Genomic DNA, 26945 nt, shown 5'->3' with positions numbered 1-26945 from the left:
ATCCTACATCACCTCCGAGTAGAGGGGCAATAATAAGGCAGTAGATGAATGCTAATTAGCTGGTGCTCGTTCACCATCACTTGACTTTGGGCATTACAGATTTAGGCCGTCTTACTCTTAGAGGACCTTATAGCAGTAACGCGGCCTAACAGATACATTCAGAATGCATCTGTTCATATACATGTACAGACAGTACAGTGGTGCATTATGTACCTGGCGAACACCCGGTCCTTGATCCCCTTCTCTTTGCCATACTGCACCGACTGCACCTCTGTCCTCCCGCTGCAGAGACAACGTTCAAACAACATCCAACTATCATTTAATACCATTCAGCCACATATTACAAACTGCACCTTACTTCCCAACATGTGCTTCAATAATGCATACAAAACTCCTCTCCACTTCGTGTTTCTGTTTCAACCATGTCTCATACTTTTCTCCAAAACCCCGGTTTGTCACAGCACAATCTAGAACGATGAAACGCTGAAGTTTTAGCCCCCTCATCACCCCCACTCACAGCACAGCTCAGAGCAAATATTCAAGTATTTAAATTTCAACAGTGAACAGTTTACATTTGTTTGTACTATTTCTAAACTACATCTGAGAAATGAGTCCATATGAATAATAGAAGAACTCCCTTTTCCCCAAAAAAACTAAAAAGCATTTTGAAAAACAAGCTCAGTTCTGGGGCATGGTTAATAATTCAACTACTTTTCTCCAAGATGAGAGCACGATAGCCAACAGCTAATGTAACTCCCCAAACACTGATGATTGATGGAACCTGTCATTGTGACCTAGCAAACATTGTACCTGTGTTGACATTTCAATGACAGTGTTTTGTGAGGGTGTGTGTGTGTGTGTGTGTGTGTGTGTGTGTGTGTGTGTGTGCATGCTCATGGGTGGCAATGGGGATTTTCGCCTACCAGTAACGGAACTTGGAGCCCAGGGTAAAGTAGTGGGCAAAGAAGTTCTTCTGGGGGGGAACGGGCCGGTCCAGACGGAAGAAGGTGTGGTGTTCTACACAGGTCTTCCATAAGTTCTTACAGGCTCTGTAGTTTACCATGTTAAACCCCAGCAACATCTCCCTGGTCTCATTCTGTAAAAGGAGGGAGGGAGGGGAAAGAGTGGGGAGAGAGAATGACAACAATAATGACAAATGGTAAAGGACATGTTTCCATACCGTACTGTGAGCAATACAGTCCGAGCTGCTGGTATGTAACCGCCTTCCCACAGAGCATTACATTTTTTAGGTCAATAGGCTTTACTGTGTACTATGATTCTCTTTGCACGTTGGGACCTAGGGTTGGAGTCTGTATGTGTGTGTTTAGCATGCCTGAGACTCAAGTAGCAGCAGTGAGGTGTTGAGTCAAGGTCTTGGTCACAGATGGGGGTGGGACAGGCAGCAGGGGGTTAATCCTTATCTGCAGCCACAACATCCCCAGACCCCTCCCTCATCCCCCAGAGGGTTTCCTGATGGCACATGCCACTAGCCATGAAGACATGGTGGTCCCACTTGGGTAATAATGTTCACAGGGACAGCTAATGTTCTGGTACAAGTTCAGCTCATATAGCCTGTGTTAGCCTACAAACAGAAAAAGAAAGCAAAAACAACCACCACCTAGAAGTTTAGGTTCAGTGTGTTTTTTTTGTTTTTTTACACAGCGAGTTTGCTGACTGTCCACACTTGCATCTTGAAACAACTTCAAGGAATAGCAGGTTCTCTGAACAACCCCATCATCATGTACATTAGACTAGAGGTCATCTAGCCTCGCAGTGAGGTCAGATAAAGTAGGGCTACTCTCTTGTTCACTGGAGACAACTCACTAGTCCAGGAGAAGAAAAAAAAAATAAAGGGGCAAATTCATTTCCTGGTTTGTTGTTGCTTTTTAAAGTGTGTGCTGTGACCCGTGCTCACATGACCGGCCGTGAACAGCCTTACCCATCTGTCCATGCGTGCATCCCAAATGGCACCCTATTCCCTATATACTGCACTATTTTGGGCAGAGCCCTGGCCAAAAGTAGTGCACTAAATATGGACTTGGGTGCCATTTTGGATGCACCCATGAATTATACAGCCTGAGTGACACCATGGAGGCTGGCTGACGGCCCCAGCGCTTTTAGTACAACTGCTCTGGAAATAGACCTCATCCATTATTGAACCAGGGAAGGGGGGAGTGGATGGGGATCTTTTCCTGGGATTCCATGGTTCCATCGTGGGGCTTAACGGAACAGAGAGGAGTGAGAAGCAGAGGGAGCCAGCAGCTTTCGAATCAGTTTCAGATCACGCTCACCGCCTCCCGCTGCCACAAATCTATTCTTCATAATTAATAAGCATTTAACAAGCTCTTCCTGTCTCGCTGTCCCAGATTCCAGAGACAGTCAGCGGCGGAGCAGACCGGTGATTATGCCAGCATGCCAGTTAGTCAAATAAACAAATATGGACGCTGGGTTTGGGTGAGGGGGCAGTGTGTTGTTAATGTCTAAGCTAAGTTACTTCAGATTGATATGGATGCCTGTGGTATGGTGTGAGGAGGGACTGGATCAGTGGTAGATGGTCATTAAGTCCATTAGCAGTATTAGCTAGTCAAGTCTAACTCATCCAGGTTCCACCCTGATGATGAGCCAGAGAACTGGGTCTGATCTGGTGACACTTATGACAAGGAAACATGGTCTCACATGCTTATAGGAACCTAGGGGCTGCTAGGTTCACTACAAAGTGTGGTCCACTGGGTAAAAGACTCCTCTGACTCCACACACATTGCTGCTAGTAGATCCCATCTCACATTTTACTGTCAAAAGAAGGACAGTGAAAACAACGGCTTGAATACTTACCACTTCTCTCCTGAGCTGAACGAAGAACTGTTTGCACTTGAACGATATTTTCACAATCTTTAACCTGAGAGGGGAGAGAAACCCACAGAAATGTGTCAATGTGTGTCACTGCTGAGGGTCCTCTTCTTTCATGGCTCAAATCAGAGCCACTGCAGAGAGAAGCTGACTTTAAAATGTCTCCCTATCAAGACTAATCCCCTCTCTCCCTCCTCCCTCCTCCCATCCTCACTCTTCCCTCTCCCTCCCTTTTCCCACTTCTACATGACTCACAGCTCAACTAAATATATTTTACATTCTTACATACACACACATTCTCTTTCTCTCCAAGGCAGTGAGTCATGCCCCATCTAAGCAAAGCTAATTTGTCAGCCCGTTGTAGACAGAAATAGGAGCGAGGCTAGAATCCACACGACTCACTCTCTCAGATACATCTCTGTTCCGAGTGACTGGACCACTATGCTTTCTGATCTGCTCTCCGAGAGGAATAACGTTACGCATCACCTTTTACTAGTAGGGGCAGGCGAGCCAAACAGAGAGGGAGTGGCCGATAGGAGGAAAGCCTTTTTGCGTGACAGTTGCCGACAGCTGTTGTGAAACGCGCCACTGTTAGCAGCCCTAAATTTAACCGGACTGGAAAGCATCTGAGCCCATATATTTTCAAATGAGCTGTCTGTGCTACATCAAGCAGCTGGCTTTAAAGAATGGGGATGTGTGTGCTGTGAGGAGCTTGTAGGGGGTGGGGGTTGGGAAGTGTGTGTGTTTGAGTGTGTTAGATTATCACTCGTCTGGTCAGGATTTGGGCTATGCTGTCCCACCCCTGGCACACACTTCCAGAAGCCCCAGCAACAGGGCTGAATTTATAAGAATTAAAGCTTCGGCCTAAACCGCTCGGAGTCCGCTCTCAGAGGAGATCCTAGGAATGATAATCTGCGGTTTACAGATTAATATGTAAAGCACTCGTGAGGTGCTTAGAAGAATCCTATTCAACACTTTTCTGAATGCTTCTGCAACCTGGATGATTGAAGTCGATGATATATAGCTGAAAAAACAAAACATATCCTCTTCCTACTCTCACACACACAGTGAACATTTACATTTCTAACACAATCTACAAAAGTGTATGCTATTTGGGATCACAAAGGGATCCTCTTGTAGCTGCGATCAAATTCATTCTCTGATTCACAAATGGCCTCATCTTGTATCAGAATCAAGTCTTCAGTTTGTCACTCACCAGGGAAAGCAGTTGATTCGTACCCTGTTCTTGTAAACCACGATCCCTGCGGACATCACCCCAATTAAAATCTCAGTGTTGCTTTGATCCTGGAACAGAGAGCGAGAAAGAGGAAGATTGGGATGAAGAAACACAGGAAGGAAGGAAATCAACGAGAAACATTGGTGGCTTAAGAGTCTAAGTACCCTGACAGTGGGCAAAGCCTGGTGGGAGCTTTGGCTGGTGTACAGACACAGACCCTTTCCCCCTAATGCAGGGGTGGGGGGGAGGGACGCCTTTTGGTGGCCCTAAGCTACATTTTGGTTGGGGGGAGCCCCCCACGCGCTAGCGGTCGCTTAGTGGCTAGGGCCGGATATCAGTAGGGGGAGGATTGTCCTCAGCTTAAAATGGGGCACAATCACTCGTGTCATTCTTTTGTTTTCTTATGTTTGTTGTGTAGTAAATAGTTCAGCTTTTATTTACATTGTTTTTTTTTTTTATTCGTTTTTTCCTGTAAAGCACATTGTGTTGCATTCCATGTCTGAAATGTGCTGTATACTTAAAACTTGATACCTCCCCACTGTAATAGTCAAAGTGTGGTGATCATTCTAGAGAGAAAAAATGGCTGGATGGACAATGGTGGCTGGGGCCTCTTTTTAGATATGCCTTGGACTCATTGTACCAGGACTGTCTACGTATAACCTGGCCATTGCGTGACCTGCTCTGTCTTATGAACCAAACTATTATCCAGACAAAAACAAGCAAACCTAGACGGTCAAACAGACACACACCAAGACACCCAAACACGCACATAAAAGCATGCAGACAGACACATTATCTGGGGCAAAGAGAAAAGCCTGTCTAATCGGACAATGAGGGAAATCTCTGTACAATTGCCGGATTAGTTTAAGGCCTTTTGACACTGGAGTGCTCTGCCCTGCTAGTCTTTCTTTCTTCACAGAGACACACACACACACAGACAGACGGCTCGTCGCGTCTCAGTGGTTCTGCTGTTCCTCAGCTGTACAGGAATCCAAAGCCTTAATAACTTCATGAGGCCCTGGCGGCACGGGCCAGAGGAACAGGCAGACTGTACATTAGAATGATATACTACTGTACGCGCATGTTTCAACCTTAACTCTGCCTCGACACATTTCTACCTTCTGGGTTAGAAAGCACAGGCTTTTCTAGATCTAAGGCACAGCTGTATGAAACATTGGTGTCAGTGGTGCTATGAAAAGTGCCTTTATACGGTAGCAGTGACACACACAAACACAGGGGAATAGTCTTACCCTTGCATAGTGCAATTCCACTCCGTACAGCTCCAGTGTCCTTGCTGTGTTCAGGTAATTAAACTCTGACTGGGCAGGAGACAGGCCACTGAGGAGGAAGACCGAGAAATGCATGAGAGAGGGAAGGTGCCTCAAACTCCACAGCTAGTAACCCATGCACAGAAAATGGAGCTGTACAGTGAGGCTACGCTTTTTCTCAGAAATTCACACAATAAAACCATGGAAACCTTCTCTGCTATGAAAGCTGGCGCAGACAAGTAAAATGAGTATACAGCTGTGTATGAACATCAAAATCAAACCAAAATTCTATTGGTCGCGTACACAGTTTAGCAGGTGTTATGGTGAGTGCAGCGAAAGGCTTATCTTCCTAGTTCCTATCAATCAATGCTGTAAATGTTAAAGTACACAATAATAAAAACTTAGTACAGCAGTAGACAAGTTCTTTTTGGATGTAGGTAATAGTACTAGAAATGTTCTGAGCAACTAAAACAAATAGTGCAAAGTTGACTAGGAGCTAGAAACAGGGTGACCGTCTCTGTCGGCGCCATCTTTTGTTTCTTGGATCAGAAAGAGAGTATGCATGTCTTGTGAAGATGGGCCCCTACCTGTGCTGTTGGTGGTGTTTGGTGACCTCCTTGTCGAAGCCTTGGGGCGGGTTGGGGATGAAGCAGAACTCTGAGAGGTAACCAGGAGCATGCTCCGAGTCACTGTAGTCCCCCAGCTCAGCTACACAGTGCAGAGAGTGAGTCAAATAAATTAAAATAGTAGACAGTCGAGTCAACTCCCTATTTGAAGCAGAAAACAGCAGGCTTATACTGTATATGAAAGATAAACCATTACCTATCAATGCAGTAACGAATAGAAGACAATAACCTCAATCAAAAGCCTGGTTTTAATGTCTATTAATGAAAGAGACATGTGGTTGAGAAGCCTTTGGTGCTCCAACCACCTCTACAGTAGCTAAGTACCTTAGATCCATTAGCTTGCGGTCGTGTGTGAAAGGGCCTCAATTCATATGAGTGGACCTCTTATTAACCACTGGCTCACGACTATCACTGACAAACACATCAATTCAAAACACAGTTATTGATGTAATCACCAGAAAGAAAAAAAGCACAACGCTCAAACTAAACAGTAAATTGCCTATGGATTTATGCAAAGAAATATCTACACAGCACTAATGCCAGAGGCTTCAGCAGAGTGCATTTCTTGATCGAATTTGATCAGCCTCACCGATTTCGCAAAACTAACCCGAATTAACAGCAGCATTCCATCATGTTTCATACCCTTAACCCGATGGCTACAATAGCATGAAACCCTTCTCATGAGTAGAGACATTGAGCTAATACAGGCCTAAGTAAGTGTCTGGACATGGACACGGGATGGTTGTTTTACATGGCGGTGCAGTTCAAATCCCTCCAGTGACCTATATAGCAGTGAGACTCCCAATGAAAAGCCCTGGAGAGTGAGGCGAGCCTCAGCGGGCCGCTGCAGTGGAGATGGGACAGACAATGAGGAACATACTCCTTAACCCCCTCCTCTCCAATCCATCAGGAGTCATTATTAAGGTCAATCTGATGAAAAGTTGAGAAGATGCACTCCTCAGGCTAACGCCCACTAAAATTGGAGAATGTGGCTCTGTGCCAGCTGTAGACCACTAGGCTAGGCTAACATGTAGATAGCATGTTGGTTACGGAGTTGAGCTGCTGGGCCACTCGGCTATTCTTTCCCATGAGGAGTTGAGCTGAGCTGAAAAGGGTATATTGTGCTACAGTATTCCGGACATGTCTGTTCAAGGCTGAGCAGCAGCAGTACTCAGCAACATAGTATTTTATCTACTTCAGTGGCGTACCACAGTTTCGTAGGGCCCCCCTCAAGGTCCAAGCAGAGGAAATGTGCAGTTTTATAGATAATCTCATGAGGATGAGAGAAAATGTTGCAGTTTTAGAGCTCAGGGATTCTTGAAAGATTAATAACATTTGAAATATCTATTTTGATAGACTAAAGTATCAGCTATCACACCATGTAAAGGAACAACCTATTTATTTATTTTTATCAAATGCAACTGGATTTTTGTAAACTCCATCAGACCCAATAAAGGGCCTTTAGTTCTTACAATTGTCCAAGTGTTTAAAAGGCCTTTATTGTTTAATTCTAACATTCGATTATTCAAATATGTAATACAAAATCTCCAAACTTCTTTTTGTTTTGTTTTAAAGCACTATTAAATTCCCCAGAGCTAATTTCGTTAGCATTTGGCATGTTTTTCTAGATTTAGTACATAAAACATGTATAAAGCCAACATTATCCCTTAGGTCTAATATGCTTAAACAATTTAAGTGCTTGCAATGTTGCAGAACAGTGATTACATTTTGGGAGGGGGGGAATGTTGACAAAAAAAAACATGTATCTTAAGGGGGTTTAGCCATCAGTGACAGGAGTTGACAAGCCGGTGACAGAGCTGACAGATACTCACAACAGTCCAATAAAAACATTTGTAATGAAATGGTGATTTTTTACGCTGGATAAAAGTAGCGACTCCGAGCAAGAAAATGGTATATCATACACTACAGTTGAGGAACAATGGGAAAATAATTCTGCTTTGAAAGTGGATAAACTTGTAACCTCACTTTTGAGAAAATGGCCCTTGAATATTTTTGGTACACCTACTAGAGAGCTCTACCTTTGTCTACACCCATTCAGCATCTTTCACACCCTCTTAAGCTTCAGCCCCACCCATCTCTTTAAGGATTAACATGTGAGGCTATGTACTAAACGACCAAATATTAAGACTAAAGGCTGGCTTAGACTATGGTGTGTTCGTAATTGAATCTGGAGTGCCAGACTGTGCTCTGGGCGTTCGTAAATTCAGAGCATTTCACACTCAGAGCGCTCAGAGCACACACTGGACGCTCTGGCCGAGGAGTAGGGTTGATCCGAGCGTTCTAGCCAAACAGCAGTAGTCAAGCACCCAAACTAACTAGCTAACGTTGGCTAGCTACTTCCAGACACAAATGAGAGAACAGCTCACTGACCATTTTACTCACCCTAGCAGAGCTGGTTAGGCTGTATAAGTTATCCAGAGCGTTGGTGACTGCAACTGTGCTGCTGGCAATGTAATTACGCTTTTTGCCAACGTTTACTGACACCGTCCATATTCAACGGGTGTTGAGCGTTCGTAAATGTAACAGTTATTCTGTGCTCTGGCACACTCAGACGGGAGTGCTCTGAAATCGGAGTAGATAGCCTGAATGAATTTACCAGATACGTCTTTTGACAGTTGTCGCAGTGACACAAAGAAGATGCCGCAGTGCAATTCGAGGCATTATCAAGTGCTTGCCAAATTGTGAATTTTTGGTCCCACCTAAAACCCTCAAACTTTTACAGATTCACAATTGAAAGCATCCTGTTGGGCTGTATCACCGCCTGGTACAGCAACTGCACCGCCCTCAATCGCAGGGCTCTCCAAAGGGCGATGCCGTCTGCCCAACACATCACCAGGGGGAAACTACCTGCCCTCCGGGACATCAACAGCACCCGATGTCACAGGAAGGCCAAAAAGATCATCAAGGACATCACCCACCCCAGCCACGGCCTGTTCACCCCGCTATCATCCAGTTGGAGAGGTCAGTACAGGTGCATCAAAGCTGGGACCGAGAGACTGAAAAACATCTATCTCAAGGCCATCAGACCGTTAAATAGCCATCACTAGCCAGCTTCCACCCAGTTACGCAACACTGCACCTTTAAGTCTTTACTGAAGACTCATCTCTTCAGTAGGTCATATGTGTAGTCTGGCCCAGGAGTGTGAAGGTGAACGGAAAGGCTCTGGAGCAACGAACCGCCCTTGCTGTCTCTGCCTGGCCGGTTCCCCTCTCTCCACTGGGATTCTCTGCCTCTAACCCTATTACAGGGGCTGAGTCACTGGCTTACTGGTGCTCTTCCATGCCGTCCCTAGGAGGGGTGCGTCACTTGAGTGGGTTGAGTCGCTGACGTAGTCTTCCAAGGGGGGGCGCTAAACCGGACAGGGTCTTTGTGGGCTATACTCGGCCTCGTCTCAGGATGGTAAGTTGGTGGTTGAAGATATCCCTCTAGTGGTGTGGGGGCTGTGCTTTGGCAAAGTGGGTGGGGTTATATCCTGCCTGTTTGGTCCTGTCCGGGGTATCATTGGATGGGGCCACAGTGTCTCCTAACCCTTCCTGTCTCAGCCTCCAGTATTATGCTGCAGTAGTTTGTACTCACTCACTCTCACTCTCACCATGCCTCAGGACTACCTGGCATGATGACTCCTTGCTGTCCCCAGTCCACCTGGCCGTGCTGCTGCTCCAGTATCAACTGTTCTGCCTGCGGCTATGGAATCCTGACTTATTCAGCAGTCGTGCTACCTGTCCCAGACCTGCTGTTTTCATCTCTCTAGAGACAGCAGGAGTGGTAGAGATACTCTCAATGATCGGCTATGAAAAGCCAACTGACATGTACTCCTCAGGTGCTGACTTGTTGCACCCTCGACAACTACTGTGATTATTATTTGACCATGCTGGGGATTTATGAACATCTTGGCCATGTTCTGTTATAATCTCCACCCGGCACAGCCAGAAGAGGACTTGGCCTCCACTCATAGCCTGGTTCCTCTCCAGGTTTCTTCCTAGGTTTTGGCCTTTCTAGGGAGTTTTTCCTAGCCACCGTGCTTCTACACCTGCATTGCTTGCTGTTTGGGGTTTTAGGCTGGGTTTCTGTACAGCACCTTGATATATCAGCTGATGTAAGAAGGGCTATAAAAATAAATTTGATTTGATTTTGAGGCTGCTGCCCTATATACACAGGCTTGGAATCACTGGCCACTTTAATAAATGGAACCCGAATCACTTTAATAATGTTTACATACTGCTTTACTCATCTCATATGTATTCTATTCTACTCTATTTTAGTCAATGCCACTCCGACATTGCTCAATGTAATATTTATATATTTCTTAATTCCATTCTTTTACTTTGAGATGTGTGTCTGTATTGAATTATTAGATACTACTGCACTGTTGGAGATAGGAACACAAGCATTTCTCTAAACACGCAAATGTGTGTATGTGACCAATAGCATTTGATTTGAGACAACAGCCTGCGCAAAAAAACTAAGCAGAGCTCTGCCTTTCAAGCTACTTTTTTCAAATCATTAGATTCTCATCATGCAGCCTTACAATGTATTAAAAATCTAAAACATACAGCACAACGTTTGTAGAACTACTAAAGGTACATAAACTCTAAACAAAGCATATAGGAGTAACCATTTCTTTGTTAACCGCTCAACAAAGAAGCCGCATGTGCACACTCCCTCAAATAATTGAGCAAATATTTATATTTTATTCAGCTTTGTGGAATTGCATTCTTCATACTATAAAATAATATAAAATAATGCCACGGAATTATAAGCAAATCTAGTCTGCTAAATGAACTTGTGTAGCCCACAGCCATTTGTGGTATGCTATTCTTTTCTTCAGAATGTTTTTCATATCATGTTTCTTTAGACCCGTGTAAAATAAATATTGGATTTATTGTGAAGGTGTAGGCTATGTTACATGGATTTATTAGACTTCTTGGCTCGTAGGCTGTGTGGGGAAGCCAGGAGATGCTAAATGTATTTAGGTTAATTAACGGTCAATTACCGTGAGATCGACAGTTATTTTCTTGACAATCACCGGCTGACGAAATTTCATGACCGCCACAGCCCTAGGCGAGATAATTAAATACATTTGACGCCGTAAAACGTTATGCAAGTTGGCACACAACAAGTGACTATCGGAAAGTCCTGCTGAGTACACTGACTCTCAGCTAAAAGCTTTCAACACACATCTTCCTAGTCCTCTCACACTAAAAGCATTTGAGTTACTTAGTGGCCAAACACTGTGCAGCCTCATATAACACAACAGAGATCAAATGGGTAAACTACCTACCAGTAGCTACATATCCCTATTTATGTTTATCGTGTGCATCTCTGGAAGCACGCCTGGGGATTGGAACTTACATTGAACAGAGTAGGACGCCAGGAGCGCGGCAGTGTTGTGTGGGCAGGGCAGTCTGTGGGCCACAAATCAAACACACAAGTCATGACATTGATTCATTTGGATCAATAGGAAAAACAAAGCTTTTATAAATGGCAGCTACTATTAGAGTAGTGTGTCAAAGTGCTGGGCAGGTAGAATCTGTAAGGTCACTAGAGCAGTGTGCGAGCGTGCTGCTGAACCAGTGTAAATAAGGACAGCCAACTCACCTTCCTGTCAGGATGTCCTGTTTGAGCTGGAGGAAATACTGGTACCTAGTGGAATAAGGAGAGCAGTTACACCAACAACATGATAAAGATGTCTCTATGATTATGGGCCATAGAACACATTTGGACAATCCACAATCCAATTACAGTAGAATAGTGCGACTGGACAGGACCCACTCACATGGAGCTTCTCTGATGCTTATTGCTTAGGCTACATTTCTATGACTTAACTTGTAGACTGTGTTGTGAGTAACTAATACTGAATTCATCTCATCATAGTGTGAGTGCTCAACAGCATTGTTGTGTGATGTCTGGAATCAATAGTGCACATCCAGAACAGATCCATGCCTCTCTGTATCTTAGATATACAAAGTGGTACACTCACTTGATAAGGCTGGTTGAGCAAGGAAATGCTTGAGAGCATAAATTGATTAAACAACACTGGAGTATCCAGACTGTAACTCTGTTTCTATTGACCATGAATGGAATCCCCAGCAATAGAGGCAAGGAGCCTCCATGGCATGCTACTCTGTTTATGACTAGCTGTGTTCAAGGCTTCCAGCAGTGCAATGTGTCATTTTTTGGCTAATCTATGTACCATGTTGATTCTAGTCTTTAACTGGTAGCGAGCTCTAAAACCGTGCTGGACCTATTCCTAACAAGTTTAATCTATTCATCCCCATTAGTACGATTAGCGGTTTAGGGCTTTGGTTAGTGTAATACTGGCCTGTAGTTTAACAGTTACCCTATGCAATTAGTCTCCATATATGGGCATGACATGGCAGGTTGTCCTTATCTAGTGTACTCTTTATTAGTATCCTTACCTAGTATACTCTTCCTGAAGTTTATTTGGGTCTGTCACAAAGAACTTCACTCTGAAGCTCAGATTATAAGGCGATCCCCCTGTAAATGTACAATGAGACAGATTATTGTATTTCCACTTTAAAACAACCACTTCCCTGTTAATCCATAAATTTCTGAGCAGTAGATTGAATGTTCACCTACTTTTTAACTGCTTCCTTATGGGTTTGTTTGGATCCAGCCACCTCTGTAAAATATAGATGAGGAGAAACTCAGACAAGTTCCTCAGCAACCCTGCTCACTCTCAATTATTCACTAGTCGGCCCCCGCCACCTCTCACTTTACCTCATCCCACCTCTGTTTTCCATAAGGTAAATGCAAGCAGGGTCGTGTTGATCTGTAGCTAGATACTAGCTATGTACAAATTGACCACACAGTAGTGACAGTACACAGCACTTATGGAGGGGTGATGAGGACTGTGTCAACAACACGTGTTGATCTTAACACTGCATCAGTGTGGGTCATTGAGCAGCAAGCTGTGGTGTAGTGGCATGCAATGTGTCCTGTTAACATACAGGCTTCCACCACGATTTAGGCTAACAGATGGATTGTAGATTGAATTATATTGCCTTCAGAAATTATTCAGACCCCTTTTGTTACATTAGTCTTATTCAAAAAAAATTAAAGAAAGAAAATCCTCAATCTACATAGAATTCCCCATAATGACAAAGTGACCTGGTTTTTATGAGACTCGAAATTGAGCTCAGGTGCATCCTGTTTCCATAGAAACATCAAGGATGATCAACAACTTGATTGGAGTCCACCTGTGGTAAATTCAATTGATTGGACATGATTTGGAAAGGCACACACACCTGTCTATATAAGGTCCCACCATTGAAAGTGCTTGTCTGAGCAAAAACCAAGCCATGAGGTCGAAGAAATTGTCCATATGTAAGCAAAGTACAGAGAGGTCCTTGATGAAAACCTGCTCCATAGCGCTCAAGACCTCAGACTGGGGCAAAGATTCAACTTCCAACTGGACAACAACCCTAAGCACACTGCCAGAACAACGCAGGAGTGGCTTCGGGACAAGTCTCTGAATGTTCTTGAGTGGCCCACCAAGAGCCCGAACCCGATCGAATATCTCTGGAGAGACCCGAAAATAGCTGTGTAGCAACGCTCCCCATACAACCTGACAGGGCTTGAGAGGATCTGCAAAGAAGAAATGGGAGAAACTCTCCAAATATAAGTGTGCCGAGCTTGTAGCATCATACCCAAGAAGACTCTAGGCTGTAATCGCTGCCAGAGGTGCTTCAACAAAATACTGAGCAAAGGGTCTTAATACTTATGGAAATATAATATATATTTTTATAAATTAGCAAACATTTCTAAAAAACTGTTTTTGCTTTGTCATTATGGGGTATTGTGTGTTGATTGATGAGGGGGAAGAAAAAAAAATATTTAGAATAAGGCTATAACTTAAAATGTGGAAAATTCAAGGGGGTCTGAATACTTTCCAAAGGCACTGTATGTAGAAGAATTGGTTCGAAACATAATTGACTCACTCCAACCCTCCCCATCTTAGCTGTCCATGTCCATTTCTCACAGCAACACAATAGTCTACAGACATTTACCCATGACTGTTACACTAGTAGACCATAAGTAATGAGAGTGATTGATGAAACAACTTCAGTCAACACTAAGAGTCTGACCTTGGCACCTACCGGGCTATCTGAGGAGTCGTCGGCCAGATGCAGGCCGAAGTAGTCCCTTTCTGTCAGCTCCAGGTGTTTAAACACTACATCCAGTAAGACATGACCCTGGTCGTGCTTCTGTAGAGGGGGAGAGAGGCGGGGAAGGAGGAGAGAGAGATAATTACTCACGGGAAACATCTGATTGTGTGTGTGTGTGTGCGCGCGAGCGTACACACACTACCGGTCAAAAGTACACACACTAACCTCTTTCAAAGGTTTTTCTTAATTTTTACTATTTTCTACATTGTACAATAATGAAGACATTAAAACTATGAGCACACATGGAATCATGTAGTAAGCAAAAAAGTGTAAAACAAATCAAAATATATTTAATATTTGGAATTCTTCAAATTGCCACCCTTTGCCTTGAGGACAGCTTTGCACACTTTTGGCATTCTCTCAACCAGCTTCACCTGGAATGCTTTTCCAACAGTCTTGAAGGAGTTCCCAAATATGCTGAGCACTTGTTGGATGCTTTTTCTTCACTCTGCGGTCCGACTCATCCCAAACCATCATAATTTGGTTGAGGTCAGGTGATTGTGGAGGCCAGGTCATCTGATGCACTCAATCCCTCTCCTTCTTAGTAAAATAGCCCTTACACATCCCAGAGGTGTGTTGGGTCATTGTCTTGTTGAAAAACAAAATGAGTCCCACTAAGTCCAAACCAGATGGGATGGCGTATCGCTGCAGAATGCTGTGGTAGCCATGCTGGTTAAGTGTGCCTTGAATTCTAAATAAATCACGACAGTGTCACCAGCAAAACACCCCCCACACCATAACACCTCCTCTTCCATGCTTTACGGTGGGAAATACACATGCAGAGATCAAACGTTCACCCATATCGTGTCTCTCAAAGACACAGTGGTTGGAACCAAAAATCTCCAATTTGGACTCCAGACCAAAGCAAAGATTTCCACTAGTCTAATGTCCATTGCTCGTGTTTCTTGGCCCAAGGAAGTCTCTTATTATTGGTGTCCTTCAGTAGTGGTTTCTTTGCAGCAATTCAACCATGAAGGCCTGATTCACACAGTCTCCTCTGAACAGTTGATGTTGAGATGCATCTGTTACTTGAACTCTGAAGCATTTATTTGGGCTGCAATTTCTGAGGCTGGTAACTCTACTGAACGTATCCCCTGCAGCAGAGGTAACTCGGTCTTCCATTCCTGTGGCGGTCCTCATGAGAGCCAGTTTCATCATAGCACTTGGTTTTTGCAACTGCACTTGAAGAAACTTTCAAAGTTAATGAAATTTTCCGCATTGACTAACCTTCATGTCGTAAAGTAATGGACTGTCGTTTCTCTTCGCTTATTTGAGCTGTTCTTACCATAATATGGACTTGGTCTTTTAGCAAATAGGGCTATCTTCTGTATACCACCCCTACCTTGTCGTCACAATACAACTGATTGGTTCAAACGCATTAAGGAAAGAAATTCCACCAATTAACTTTTATCAAGGCACACCTGTTAATTGAAATGTATTCCAGGTGACTAGCTCATGAAGCTTGTTGAGAGAATGCCAAGAGTGTGCAAAGCTGTCATCAAGGCAAAGGGTGGCTATTTAAAGAACCTCAAATATAAAATATATTTTGATTTGTTTAACACTTTTTTGGTTACTACATGATTCCATATGTGTTATTTCATATTTGTGATGTCTTCACTACTATTCTACAACGTAGAAAATAGCACAAATAAAGAAAAACCCTTGAATGAGTAGGTTTTACAAAACTTTTGACCGGTAGTGTATGTCAAATCAAAAATTATTGGTCACATGTGCCAAATACAACAGGTGTAGACATTACCGTGAAATTCTTAGTTACAAGCTCTTAACCAACAACGCAGTTCAAGTAAAAAAAAATATTTACCAAATAAATTAAAAGTAAAAAAATAAAAAGTAACAAAATAACAAGGCTATATACAGGGGGTACGGGTTAGTCGGGGTAATTAGTACATGTAGGTGGTAGGGGAAAAGTGACTATGCATAGATTTGGGGGGTCAGACTGTGTTCGCATCTCCAAGTTAAATCCACATGCCACAAGTCTCCATGACAACCAGGCCGGAGTGGTTGCACTCTGTCTCCCTTGGCTCAGTCCCATTAGGGACAGTGACAACCACTTGTCTCCCTTCTGCCCCCTTCTCTCCCCCTGCTTCGCCTGAGACTCACATCACAGCAGTGCTGTGCCAGTGAGTGGATGGTGATGGTGTTGACACAGAGCTGCAGTCTCAGCTGAGAGACTGCAGAGTCTCAGTTGGGTCCATGTCACAGCCCCAGTCCCCAGTTCCAGGCAGCAGACTGGCAGCTCTGGGCTGTTGACTGTCAATTATGCGCTCAACCCCTAGCGAGAGGATACCAGAGGGTGACACCTCTTTCTCTCCCTCTGGCTGGCACTGACCCTGCTGTGTTAGCCAGTGTGGGATTAGTAGGTTCCTGTGAGCTGGGGGTGAGTTCAGCTTTCTAAATCACCAGGTCAATATAATCAAGTGATCTGAAGGAGAGGGAGACAAAGAATGCAGAGTGATGGTAAATTTTCATAGTCCCCTTTAATATTTAATTTATCCAACCTGGAACGCTTTCGGTGTATCACAACAGAAAGCCAAAATTCCCGTCCATGCAAACCTGCTGATAATATTTTCAACCAGCAAGTAACAGGAAAGAACACTGATCACTTTTACAGTGTTCGTTTTATCAGCTGTTGCACAATATGATATAAAATAATTTTGACTGCACTGGGCCTTCAAGTAAGTGACGATAAATCATGGTCTAAATACCTTCTCTAAAGAGTACTGGTATGTGAACCCGTCAACCCTTACTCAGCATCTCTACTCCGCTCATGTTCTAATCTAGACTGAAAACAAGCCAAACAAGGAGCTCTTCAAATTCCCAAGAAAGATGCCGTTGCTTCGAGCGCTTAAATGAGAGTGAATACGAAGATGATTCATAATAAAGAGGGTGTAGTGGGAGAAGGAAAAGAGGAGAGGAGCAGCAGCGGCGGCGAGGAACGCCACCTGACAGTGTAGGATTCCCCCGGGGCCTGTGCCCTGGTACCCTAGCCAGTGGGCCAATCAGATGTCTCTGTTGAGAACAAAACACTGGTTTAGTTATGCATGGGAACCTGAGCCAGACGTCGCATGGAGGGCAAACAGAGTCACACACCATCTCCACGTCACCCTGGGGGATGTGACTGTGTCTCTGACATATATCTTGGGTACTGTAGCAGCATGGAACTCAACATTCACACAGCTGACTCAATGCTCGGGGTGTAGTATGGAGACCAATTAACTGTGTGGTTGTTGTGCTTTACAACCAATAGGCTAGGCACTACGGAAATGGTCTCTTACAGGCCTACAGAAAACCAAAATGTTCAGCTGTAGGCTAGTTGCGCTAAGATAAAACGTTGGTAAAATAATCTGTCGTTGTCGGTTATTCTTTAAAAAAGTAATTTTCAGCCAGATCACATTCTTAGAGTGAAGCTTATCATCTGACATTTCCTAATCTATTCCAATGCTTTACTTCTGTGTTATTTGCTGCTCCTTGACTTTCTGAAGTGGTTGTTCTGACTGGATGTGGGCCCTTTCTTTTGTGTTACTCTAGCAAGCTCTCAGGCTGCCGTCTCCTCCTCGCTGGCTTTCTAAAAGCCTCAGCACACACACGTTGATAGGACAGTACTCTGAAGCATGGGGAAGGAGGTTAATTTACACGACTCTTATCTTCTCATTGCATGCTAGTTAACTTGCTGACGTTTCTTGTCTCAATGTTGTTATCTTAAGACTGGGTGGACACTGAGGTAATTAGAATGAATGGGAAAGTTAGATTAACACATGTCTTGAAAGATACTTCAGTTATCTGGGAGGCAACTTGAGAGAACTTGACTAGAGGGCTAGCCAATCTGTGGAGGAGAATGGCAATGGGCCTATTCTGAGATCCCCACTGAAGACTGGGTGGGGGTGGGGGTGATGAACGACTCGGCAGGCAGGGCCAAACAACCAGTCTTGTGCTGATCTTCGTCAATCTTCACACTTCTATCTGTGAGCCAGCGCCTGAGATGGTGAGGACTGGACTAGCGAGGGAGGAGAGGGGGAATGTTAGGGTCAATGCAGGCCGGGGGTCTAAATGAAAGATCTCTAAAGTAGATGTGGTGTCAATGCACAGAAGTCTGTGTGTATGAGAAAACAAGTATGAACATAAACACACAATATATTATTCACATTTAAACATACTGAACATGGTTGCAATCATAAGAGATAAAGCTAGACAGATCTCTAGTAAAGTCGGATGAACTCTTGGACAATGTTCTCAAAGTTGACTCAATTTTGAATAATAGAACAGCTATTTTCCATGTTAAAATGTTATAGGATGGATTTACTCAAATAGTTTTTAATGGTTGACCACTCTGGTAGGCCTACATTATGATCAAATAGCCACAGTTGCCTACTTGGCCACTTAAAACTAACTTAAAGCAGGTACAGCCTCACATGCTGACAAAACCAGGCACGTGAATGCGTCCGCATGCTGATTTTGTCCATCCACACCGGACGCGATTAGGACACGCTGGTTGAAATATCAAAAAACATTACATTTGGGGACAGGTCGAAATACAAAAACTTTCAAGGACATTTAGCTAGCTTGCTGTTTGTTGCTAGCTAATTTGTCCTGGGATATAAACATGGAGTTGTTATTTTAACTGAAATGCACAACGCCTTTATTATAGATCTTTGTAGGTCCCGTGTGGCTCAGTTGGTAGAGCATGTTGTTTGCAACGCCAGGGTTGTGGGTTCGATTCCCACGGGGGACCAGTACGAGAAAAAAAAAATGTATGCATTCACTACTGTAAGTCGCTCTGGATAAGAGTGTCTGCTAAATGACTAAAATGTAAATGTTGTAGACTTTTGACCCATTTTGAGTCACACAAATTCGTGTTTTGCTCTGACAATTAATACACAGATAAAAGGGGAAACCTAGTTAGTTTCTACTAATCTCTCCTCCTTCCGTCTTTTTCCATGGACTTTATATGACGGTTGGCAACCAACTTTAAGGTGCATTATCATCACCAACTGGACTGGAGTGTGGACCTCAGTTCAGCTTTCAATCACCCACGTGAGTAAATGCTCCTAAAAAACTAAATGAGGAGATGTAAAAGGTGGGACTAGCAGCACGTCAAGCGCCAAAATAGAACCAATGTCTATTTTAACGCCTGGCTATACATGATGCGCATAAGAACTTTTGATTAAATTATTAAATGGATAAAATTAACATGCATATGTACATTTATTTTGCAATGCTCGAGCACGCAATGCAGGCGTTGTGGTCAGCATGTCAGTGTTCACAGTAAACCCGCAACGGAAGTTGCACATCATTCACAACGTTCAAGTTTACGCTCAGCAGACCTGACATTTTCTCAGTGCTGAAAAAAGAAATAGCAACTTCCTTCCACGAGCAATGTTCCCTAACTAGCGTTAGCGCAATGACAAAGTCCTGTAGACTCGCAAAACTACCTCCAACTTCCTTCATGCATGATGCAGACAAATTAAAAATAATTTTTTTTTGAAAAAAACCCAAACTATCCAATTAAAATACGAGTTTGACCAATTCCAGTCCCTTTGCTTAGGGAGTCCAGGACCCTGGGAAAATAAATATATAGGACAAAACACACATCCCGACAAGAGACACTACAACACTACATAAAGAGAGACCTAAGACAACACAGCCTAGAAGCAACCCAACATTGTAGCAACACAAAACATGCTACAAACGTTACTGGGCACAGACAACAGCACAAAGGGCAAGAAGGTAGAGACAACAATACATCACGCAAAGCAGCCACAACTGTCAGTAAGAGTGTCTATGAATGAGTCTTTGAATGAAGAGATTGAGATAAAACTGTCCAGTTTGAGTGTTTGTTGCAGCACGTTCCAGTCGCTAGCTGCAGCGAACTGAAAAGATGAGCGACCCAGGGATGTGTGTGCTTTCGGGACCTTTAACAGAATGTGACCGGCAGAATGGGTGTTGAATGTGGAGGATGACGGCTGCAGTAGATACAATTGAAGTCGGAAATTAACATACACATTTAAACTCAGTTTCACAATTGCTGACATTTAATCCTAGTTAAAATTCCCTGTCTTAGGTCAGAAAGGATCACCACTCTATTTTAAGAATGTGAAATGTCAGAATAATAGAAGAGAGAATGATTTATTTCAGCTTTTTTTTTTTTTCATCACATTCCCAGTGGGTCAGAAGATAACATGCACTCAATTAGTATTTGGTAGCATTGCCTTTAAATTGTTTAACTTGCTCAAACTTTTCAGGTAGCCTTCCACAAGCTTCCCACATGAGGTTGGGTGAATTTTGGCCCATTCCTCCTGACAGAGCTGGTGTAACTGAGTCAGGTTTGTAGGTCTCCTTGCTCGCACATGCTTTTTCAGTTCTGCCAACAACAAAAAATTATATGGGATTGAGGGCTTTGTGATGGCCACTCCAATACCTTGACTTGGTTGTCCTTAAGCCATTTGCCACAACTTTGGAAGTATGCTTGGGGTCATTGTCCATTTGGAAGACCCATTTGCGACCAAGCTTTAACTTCCTGACTGATGTCTTGTGATGTTGCTTCAATATATCCACATAATTTTTCTCCCTCATGAGCCATCTATTTTGTGAAGTGCACCAGTCTCTCCTGCAACAAAGCACCCCCACAACATGATGCTGCCACCCCGTGCTTCACGGTTGGGATGGGGTTCTTCGGCTTGCAAGCCTCCCCCTCTTTCCTCCAAACAGTTCTATTTTTGTTTCATCAGACCAGAGGACATTTCGCCAAAAAGTACAATCTTTATCCCATGTGCAGTTGCAAACCGTAGTCTGGCTTTTTTATGGCGGTTTTGGAGCAGTGGCTTCTTCCTTGCTGAGCAGCCTTTCAGGTTATGTTGATATAGGACTCATTTTACTGTGGATATACAGTGAGCACCATAATTCATTGGACAGTGACAATTTGTTTTTGATATTTTGGTTCTGTACTCTAGCACTGAGTTTGAAAGAATATAATGACAATGAGGGTGAAGTGCAGACTGTCAGCTTTAATTTGAGGGTATTTTCATACATAACGGATGAACCGTTTAGAAATGACAGCACCTTTTGTACATGGTCCCCCCATTTTAAGGTACTACAAGTATTTGTTGAATTGGCTTCACAGATGTGTCGTTAGGCAGGTGTATTCATTTGTGTCGTTAGTGAATGCAGGAGAGCTGTTGATGAATAGTATTGATTCTAGACTTTGCTGTTGGGGTGTGACAACATAAGGAAGACAACAGTGTCGATGCAAATGAAGCTGGCCATTATAAGGCTCAGAAATTAAAATCAATCAATCAGGAACATTGCAAAAACCCTGGGCATGCCCAAGTCAACAGTTTGAGTCATCGTTAACAGGAAGAAAAAAAAAACGGTAAACTCAATTATGTCAAAAGACCCAAAAGACCACTGTAGTGGATGACCGGAGAATACTCTATGGTGAAGAAATCCCCCGACAACAGCCCAACAGATTAAAAACACTCTCCTGGATGCCGGTGTAGATGTGTCAGTCAACCATAGGTAGAAGACTACACCAGCAGGACTACAGAGGGTACACTACAAGATGCAAACACTGATAAGCCTGATCAGAAAGGCGAGATTACAATTCACTAAAAAGCACCTAAAAAGAGCCCCAAGAGTTCTGGAAAAGTATCATGGACAGATGAGACAAAGATTAACATGTACCAGAATGATGGAAAGAGGAAAGTGTGGAGAAAAAAAAGACATGCCCATGATCCAAAGCATACCACCTCATCCGTGAAACATGGTGGAGGGGGTGTTATGGCTTGGGCCTGTATGGCTGACAGTGGAACAGGCTTACTTGTCTTCATCGATGATGTGACTGCAGACAGAAGTAGAACAATGAATTCTGAAGTCTTCAGAAATATTTTATCTGCTCAGATAAAACCAAATGCCTCCAAACTCATTGTCTTGCTGCATAATGAAGTGCCGTCCAATGACCCTAAACATACCGCTAGAGCAACGAAGGCGTTTTTAATGGCCAAAAAGTGGAAAATCTCTCACTGGCCGAGTCAATCACCGGATTTGAATCCAATTGAACATGCATTTTACATGCTGAAGAGGAGACTGAAGGCACTAAGTCCCCGAAACAAGTAGGAACTGAAGATGGCTGCAGTACAGGCCTGGGAGAGCATCACCAGGGAAGATACCCAGCATTTGGTGATGTCGATGCATCGCAGATTTCAAGCAGTCATTGCATGCAAAGAATATGCGACCAAATACACTGCTCAAAAAAATAAAGGGAACACTTAAACAACACAATGTAACTCCAAGTCTATCACACTTCTGTGAAATCAAACTGTCCTCTTAGGAAGCAACACTGATTGACAAATGTCACATGCTGTTGTGCAAATGGAATAGACAACAGGTGGAAATTATAGGCAATTAGCAAGACACCCCCAATAAAGCAGTGGTTCGGCAGGTGGGGACCACAGACCACTTCTCCGTTCCTATGCTTCCTGGCTGATGTTTTGGTCACTTTTGAATGCTGGCGGTGCTTTCACTCTAGTGGTAGCATGAGACGGAGTCTACAACCCACACAAGTGGCTCAGGTAGTGCAGCTCATCCAGGATGGCACATCAATGCGAGCTGTGGCAAGAAGTTTTGCTGTGTCTGTCAGCGTAGTGTCCAGAGCATGGAAGCGCTACCAGGAGACAGGCCAGTACACTAGGAGACGTGGAGGAGGCCGTAGGAGGGCAACAACCCAGCAGCAGGACCGCTAACTCCGCCTTTGTGCAAGGAGGAGCAGGAGAAGCACTGCCAGAGACCTGAAAAATGACCTCCAGCAGGCCACAAATGTGCATGTGTCTGCTCAAACGGTCAGAAACAGACTCCATGAGGGCCCGACGTCCACAGGTGGGGGTTGTGCTTACAGCCCAACACCGTGCAGGACGTTTGGCATTTCCCAGAGAACACCAAGATTGGCAAATTCTCCACTGGCGCCCTGTGCTCTTCACAGATGAAAGCAGGTTCACACTGAGCACGTGACAGACGTGACAGAGTCTGGAGACGCCGTGGAGAACGTTCTGCTGCCTGCAACATCCTCCAGCATGACCGGTTTGGCGGTGGGTCAGTCATGGTGTGGGGTGGCATTTCTTTGGGGGGGGGCCGCACAGCCCTCCATGTGCTCGCCAGAGGTAGCCTGACTGCCATTAGGTACCGAGATGAGATCCTCAGACCCCTTGTGAGACCATATGCTGGTGCGGTTGGCCCTGGGTTCCACCTAATGCAAGACAATGCAAGACCTCATGTGGCTGGAGTGTGTCAGCAGTTCATGCAAGAGGAAGGCATTGATGCTATGGACTGGCCAGCCCGTTCCCCAGACCTGAATCCAATTGAGCACATCTGGGACATCATGTCTCGCTCCATCCACCAACGCCACGTTGCACCACAGACTGCCCAGGAGTTGGCGGATGCTTTAGTCCAGGTCTGGGAGGAGATCCCTCAGGAGACCATCCGCCACCTCATCAGGAGCATGCCCAGGCGTTGTAGGGAGGTCATACAGGCACGTGGAGGCCACACACACTACTGAGCCTCATTTTGACTTGTTTTAAGGACATTACATCAAAGTTGGATCAGCCTGTAGTGTGGTTTTCCACTTTAATTTTGAGTGTGACTCCAAATCCAGACCTCCATGGGTTGATAAATTGGATTTCCATTGATTATTTTTGTGTGATTTTGTTGTCAGCACATTCAACTATGTAAAGAAAAAAGTATTTAATAAGATTATTTCTTTCATTCAGATCTAGGATGTGTTGTTTAAGTGTTCCCTTTATTTTTTTGAGCAGTATATTAACAATGATTACTTTATTCTACATTATGTTAAACTGTCCAATGTTTTTTGATGCCCGAAAATGGGGGGGGGACTATGTACAAAAGCTTCCATAATTTCTAAACTGTTCATCTGATATGTATGAAAATACCCTCAAATTAAAGCTGACACACTGCACTTCACCCTCACTGTATCCTTTCAAACTCAAAGTGCTAGAGTACAGAACCAAAACAACAAAAAATGGTCAATGTACAATGAATTATGGTGCTTCACAAGGTCCTTTGCTGTTCTGGGATTGATTTGCACTTTTCACAACAAAGTACATTCATCTCTAGGAGACAGAAAGCGTCTCCTTCCTGAGCGGAATGATGGCTGCGTGGTCCCATGGTGTTTATTCTTGCGTACTATTGTTTGTACAGATTAACGTGGTACCTTCAGGCGTTTCGAAATTGCTCCCAAGGATGAACCAGACTTGTGGAGGTCTACAATTTGTTTTTCCTGAGGTCTTGGCTGATTTCTTTTGATTTTCCAATGATGTCAAGCAAAGAGGCAGTGCGTTTGAAGGTAGGCCTTGAAATACATCAACATCTACACCTCCAATTGACTCAAATTATGTCAATTAGCCTATCAGAAGCTTCTAAAGCCATGACATCATTTAAAGGCACGGTCAACTTAGTGTATGTAAACTACTGATGCACTGGAATTGTGATACAGTGAATTATAAGTGAAATAATATGTCTGTAAACAATTGTTGGAGAAATTCCTTGTGCCATGCACAAAGTAGATGTCCTAACCGACTTGCCAAAACTATAGTTTGTTAACAAGAAATTTGTGGAGTGGTTGAAAAAAAAATGTTTTAATGACTCCAAACTAAGTGCATGTAAACTTCCGACTTCAACTGTATCGCAGGGGGGAGTGAGGCCTAAGAGGGTTTTATAAACAAGCATCAACCAGTGGGTCTTGCAACAGGTATACAGAGATGAGCAGTTTACAGAGGAGCATAGAGCACAGTGATGTGTCCTGTAAGGAGCATTGTTGGCAAATCTGAGTCACCCTTAATGGCTTAGTCCTCGCATCCTATTGGACACATCTTGATTGTTATTATTAATTATTTAAAATTATTCACTCAAATTCAAATTTTGGGGTTTTATATTACAAAGCATGCGCCCAGCCCTTGCCCCTTTAAGAGCTCCGTTGAACAGCTGCGCCTAAACCACGCTTGAAACTTCAGTTTTAAAAAACTGCAGTTACTAAGCCACGCGGGCAATTGTAGACGTAGAGAAATTAACGGGGAAGCAACGGAAAGCTTTAATATTGCTGATAGATTGGGGGTTCTGTCCATTTTATTCTTTACACCATTTCTAATCCACATACTTGTTTATTTTTTTAACCTCTTTTTTTAACAAAGGCCAAAACTGCTTTCAAAAGTGTTTTTCCCACGATTGCATTAAGAACTGTTGTGCATTGACTGCTTGTGAGAATACGTTTCCCTCCCTATGGCTCTCGCAACTCGAATGGGCCTCAAGATGAATATTTCTCTCACATTGAACACAAGCAGACTAGGTAAATAGGTCAACTATTCTACTATGGAGTAGTCTGATTTTGTTTTAATAACATTACATGGCAAAAACAGTAGCACTGGAAAGTTTCATTCAAAGCCTATACTTGATCACTCAGGATGTCTTTGCCAGCAGCTACAGTAGGCTACACACAACTGTTTGAGTTGTGCACATTATCGACTATTTAAATCCCTTCATCTCAACATCACTGTCAGTTCAGTGCACACAGCGTAACAGAGAAAAGACTATTTGCGAAAACAATTATTTGGGAATTTATTTCATAGAACAGACAATTCTGTATCAGTCTCATCTCCAAAGCAGAATTTTTAAACGAACTCTCCAGAATCCATAGGACGGAAATCCGTCGCAGTGACAGAACTTTAACCCTGGACACAGACAGACAGGGAGAGAAGGGGGCAGGCAGGGAGAGTAGTCTGAGTGGTCCCCTGGGAGGGGATTTCTAAAGTGGGAGGCCAGGGGCTGAGGATAGGGCTACACACAGTCGAGGATCACACTCACACCCGATACACAACAACCATGTTCACACAACAACCATGCTCGCACACCCTTTCAAGCTTGTCCAGAAAACACCTCACTTTGTAGGCATGCATGAGCATATAGTTAACCACATACCCTACCACTCCCCACCTTACACCCACCCTGACAACCAGGAAAGAGAATATTTACATTGACCTGTCTGACACCTACAATCACTCAGGCCCTTCCTTACTATCCCATTCATCCCCCTCTCTCCTCCTCCCTTCTCTCGCTCTCCATCTTGGATTATTAATTTCCACTCGCATTCAAAAGATCTGTTCAGTCCGGCTATGTAAGTCACAACAAGGCTTGGTTAAATCTGATCAACCCAAGTCGTTACGCCAGGGACGGCTGGGTTTCCAGGAACCGCATAGTACAAATCGCTGTGAAACAGAGAGGAAATCAGGAAAGTTGAGTTTGATTCATTAAGCTGCTGAGCCAAGACCAGGCATGAGCTCCTGTTAAAGCTGGGCTACCGGTGCAACAGATGGAGATGAAGAAAAAAAACAACATAACTCAGAAGTTCCATAACAACTATTATATAACATGTGGGGACAGTTTGTAACTTTGTGCAACCGCTTTTATATTCCCCCTGACATTAAATATGATTGTGTGGCCCTCTCAACACGCTCAATTAACTCTGCTATGTTTCATGGCGGAAGGCTTTTCCTCTTTCTGAACAATGACAACATCGAGAGAAAAAACAAATGTCCTGTGGTGAACATTTTCTCTGTGGCTGGCTGCCTCGGTCAAATAACCTAGCAGCAGCAACAACTGCTCTCTATCGGGAGGGAAAACACTGGTGGTGCAATCAAGACAGTGAACACTATGATTTACTGTCCCTGATTGGCACCCA

General features: G+C 43.7%; 1 protein-coding gene across 3 annotated transcripts in view; it reads right to left on the bottom strand.

Moving 5' to 3' along the window:
• The window catches only part of LOC106586301 (tyrosine-protein phosphatase non-receptor type 4), a 95695-nt gene that overhangs the window by 39918 nt on the left and 28832 nt on the right, over positions 1-26945 (bottom strand). For 2 of the 3 annotated variants that reach the window (XM_014173445.3, XM_045707341.2), the window contains exons 3-13: positions 14108-14227; positions 12600-12642; positions 12419-12497; positions 11598-11642; positions 11352-11404; positions 5940-6060; positions 5335-5422; positions 4064-4152; positions 2833-2896; positions 924-1096; positions 214-282 (exon numbers count right to left, since the gene is read on the bottom strand). In XM_014173445.3, the coding sequence (XP_014028920.3) occupies positions 214-282; positions 924-1096; positions 2833-2896; positions 4064-4152; positions 5335-5422; positions 5940-6060; positions 11352-11404; positions 11598-11642; positions 12419-12497; positions 12600-12642; positions 14108-14227 (944 nt within the window). The remainder of the gene's footprint in view (positions 1-213; positions 283-923; positions 1097-2832; positions 2897-4063; positions 4153-5334; positions 5423-5939; positions 6061-11351; positions 11405-11597; positions 11643-12418; positions 12498-12599; positions 12643-14107; positions 14228-26945) is intronic. The other variant, XM_014173447.3, reaches the window with a different exon arrangement.

The sequence above is a fragment of the Salmo salar genome, chromosome 25 (assembly GCF_965601325.2).
Source record: "Salmo salar chromosome 25, fSalSal1, whole genome shotgun sequence".
Classification (NCBI taxonomy): Eukaryota; Metazoa; Chordata; class Actinopteri; order Salmoniformes; family Salmonidae; genus Salmo; species Salmo salar.
Note: the sequence above shows the minus strand (reverse complement) of the source record. Positions and strands in the feature narration are given on the sequence as shown.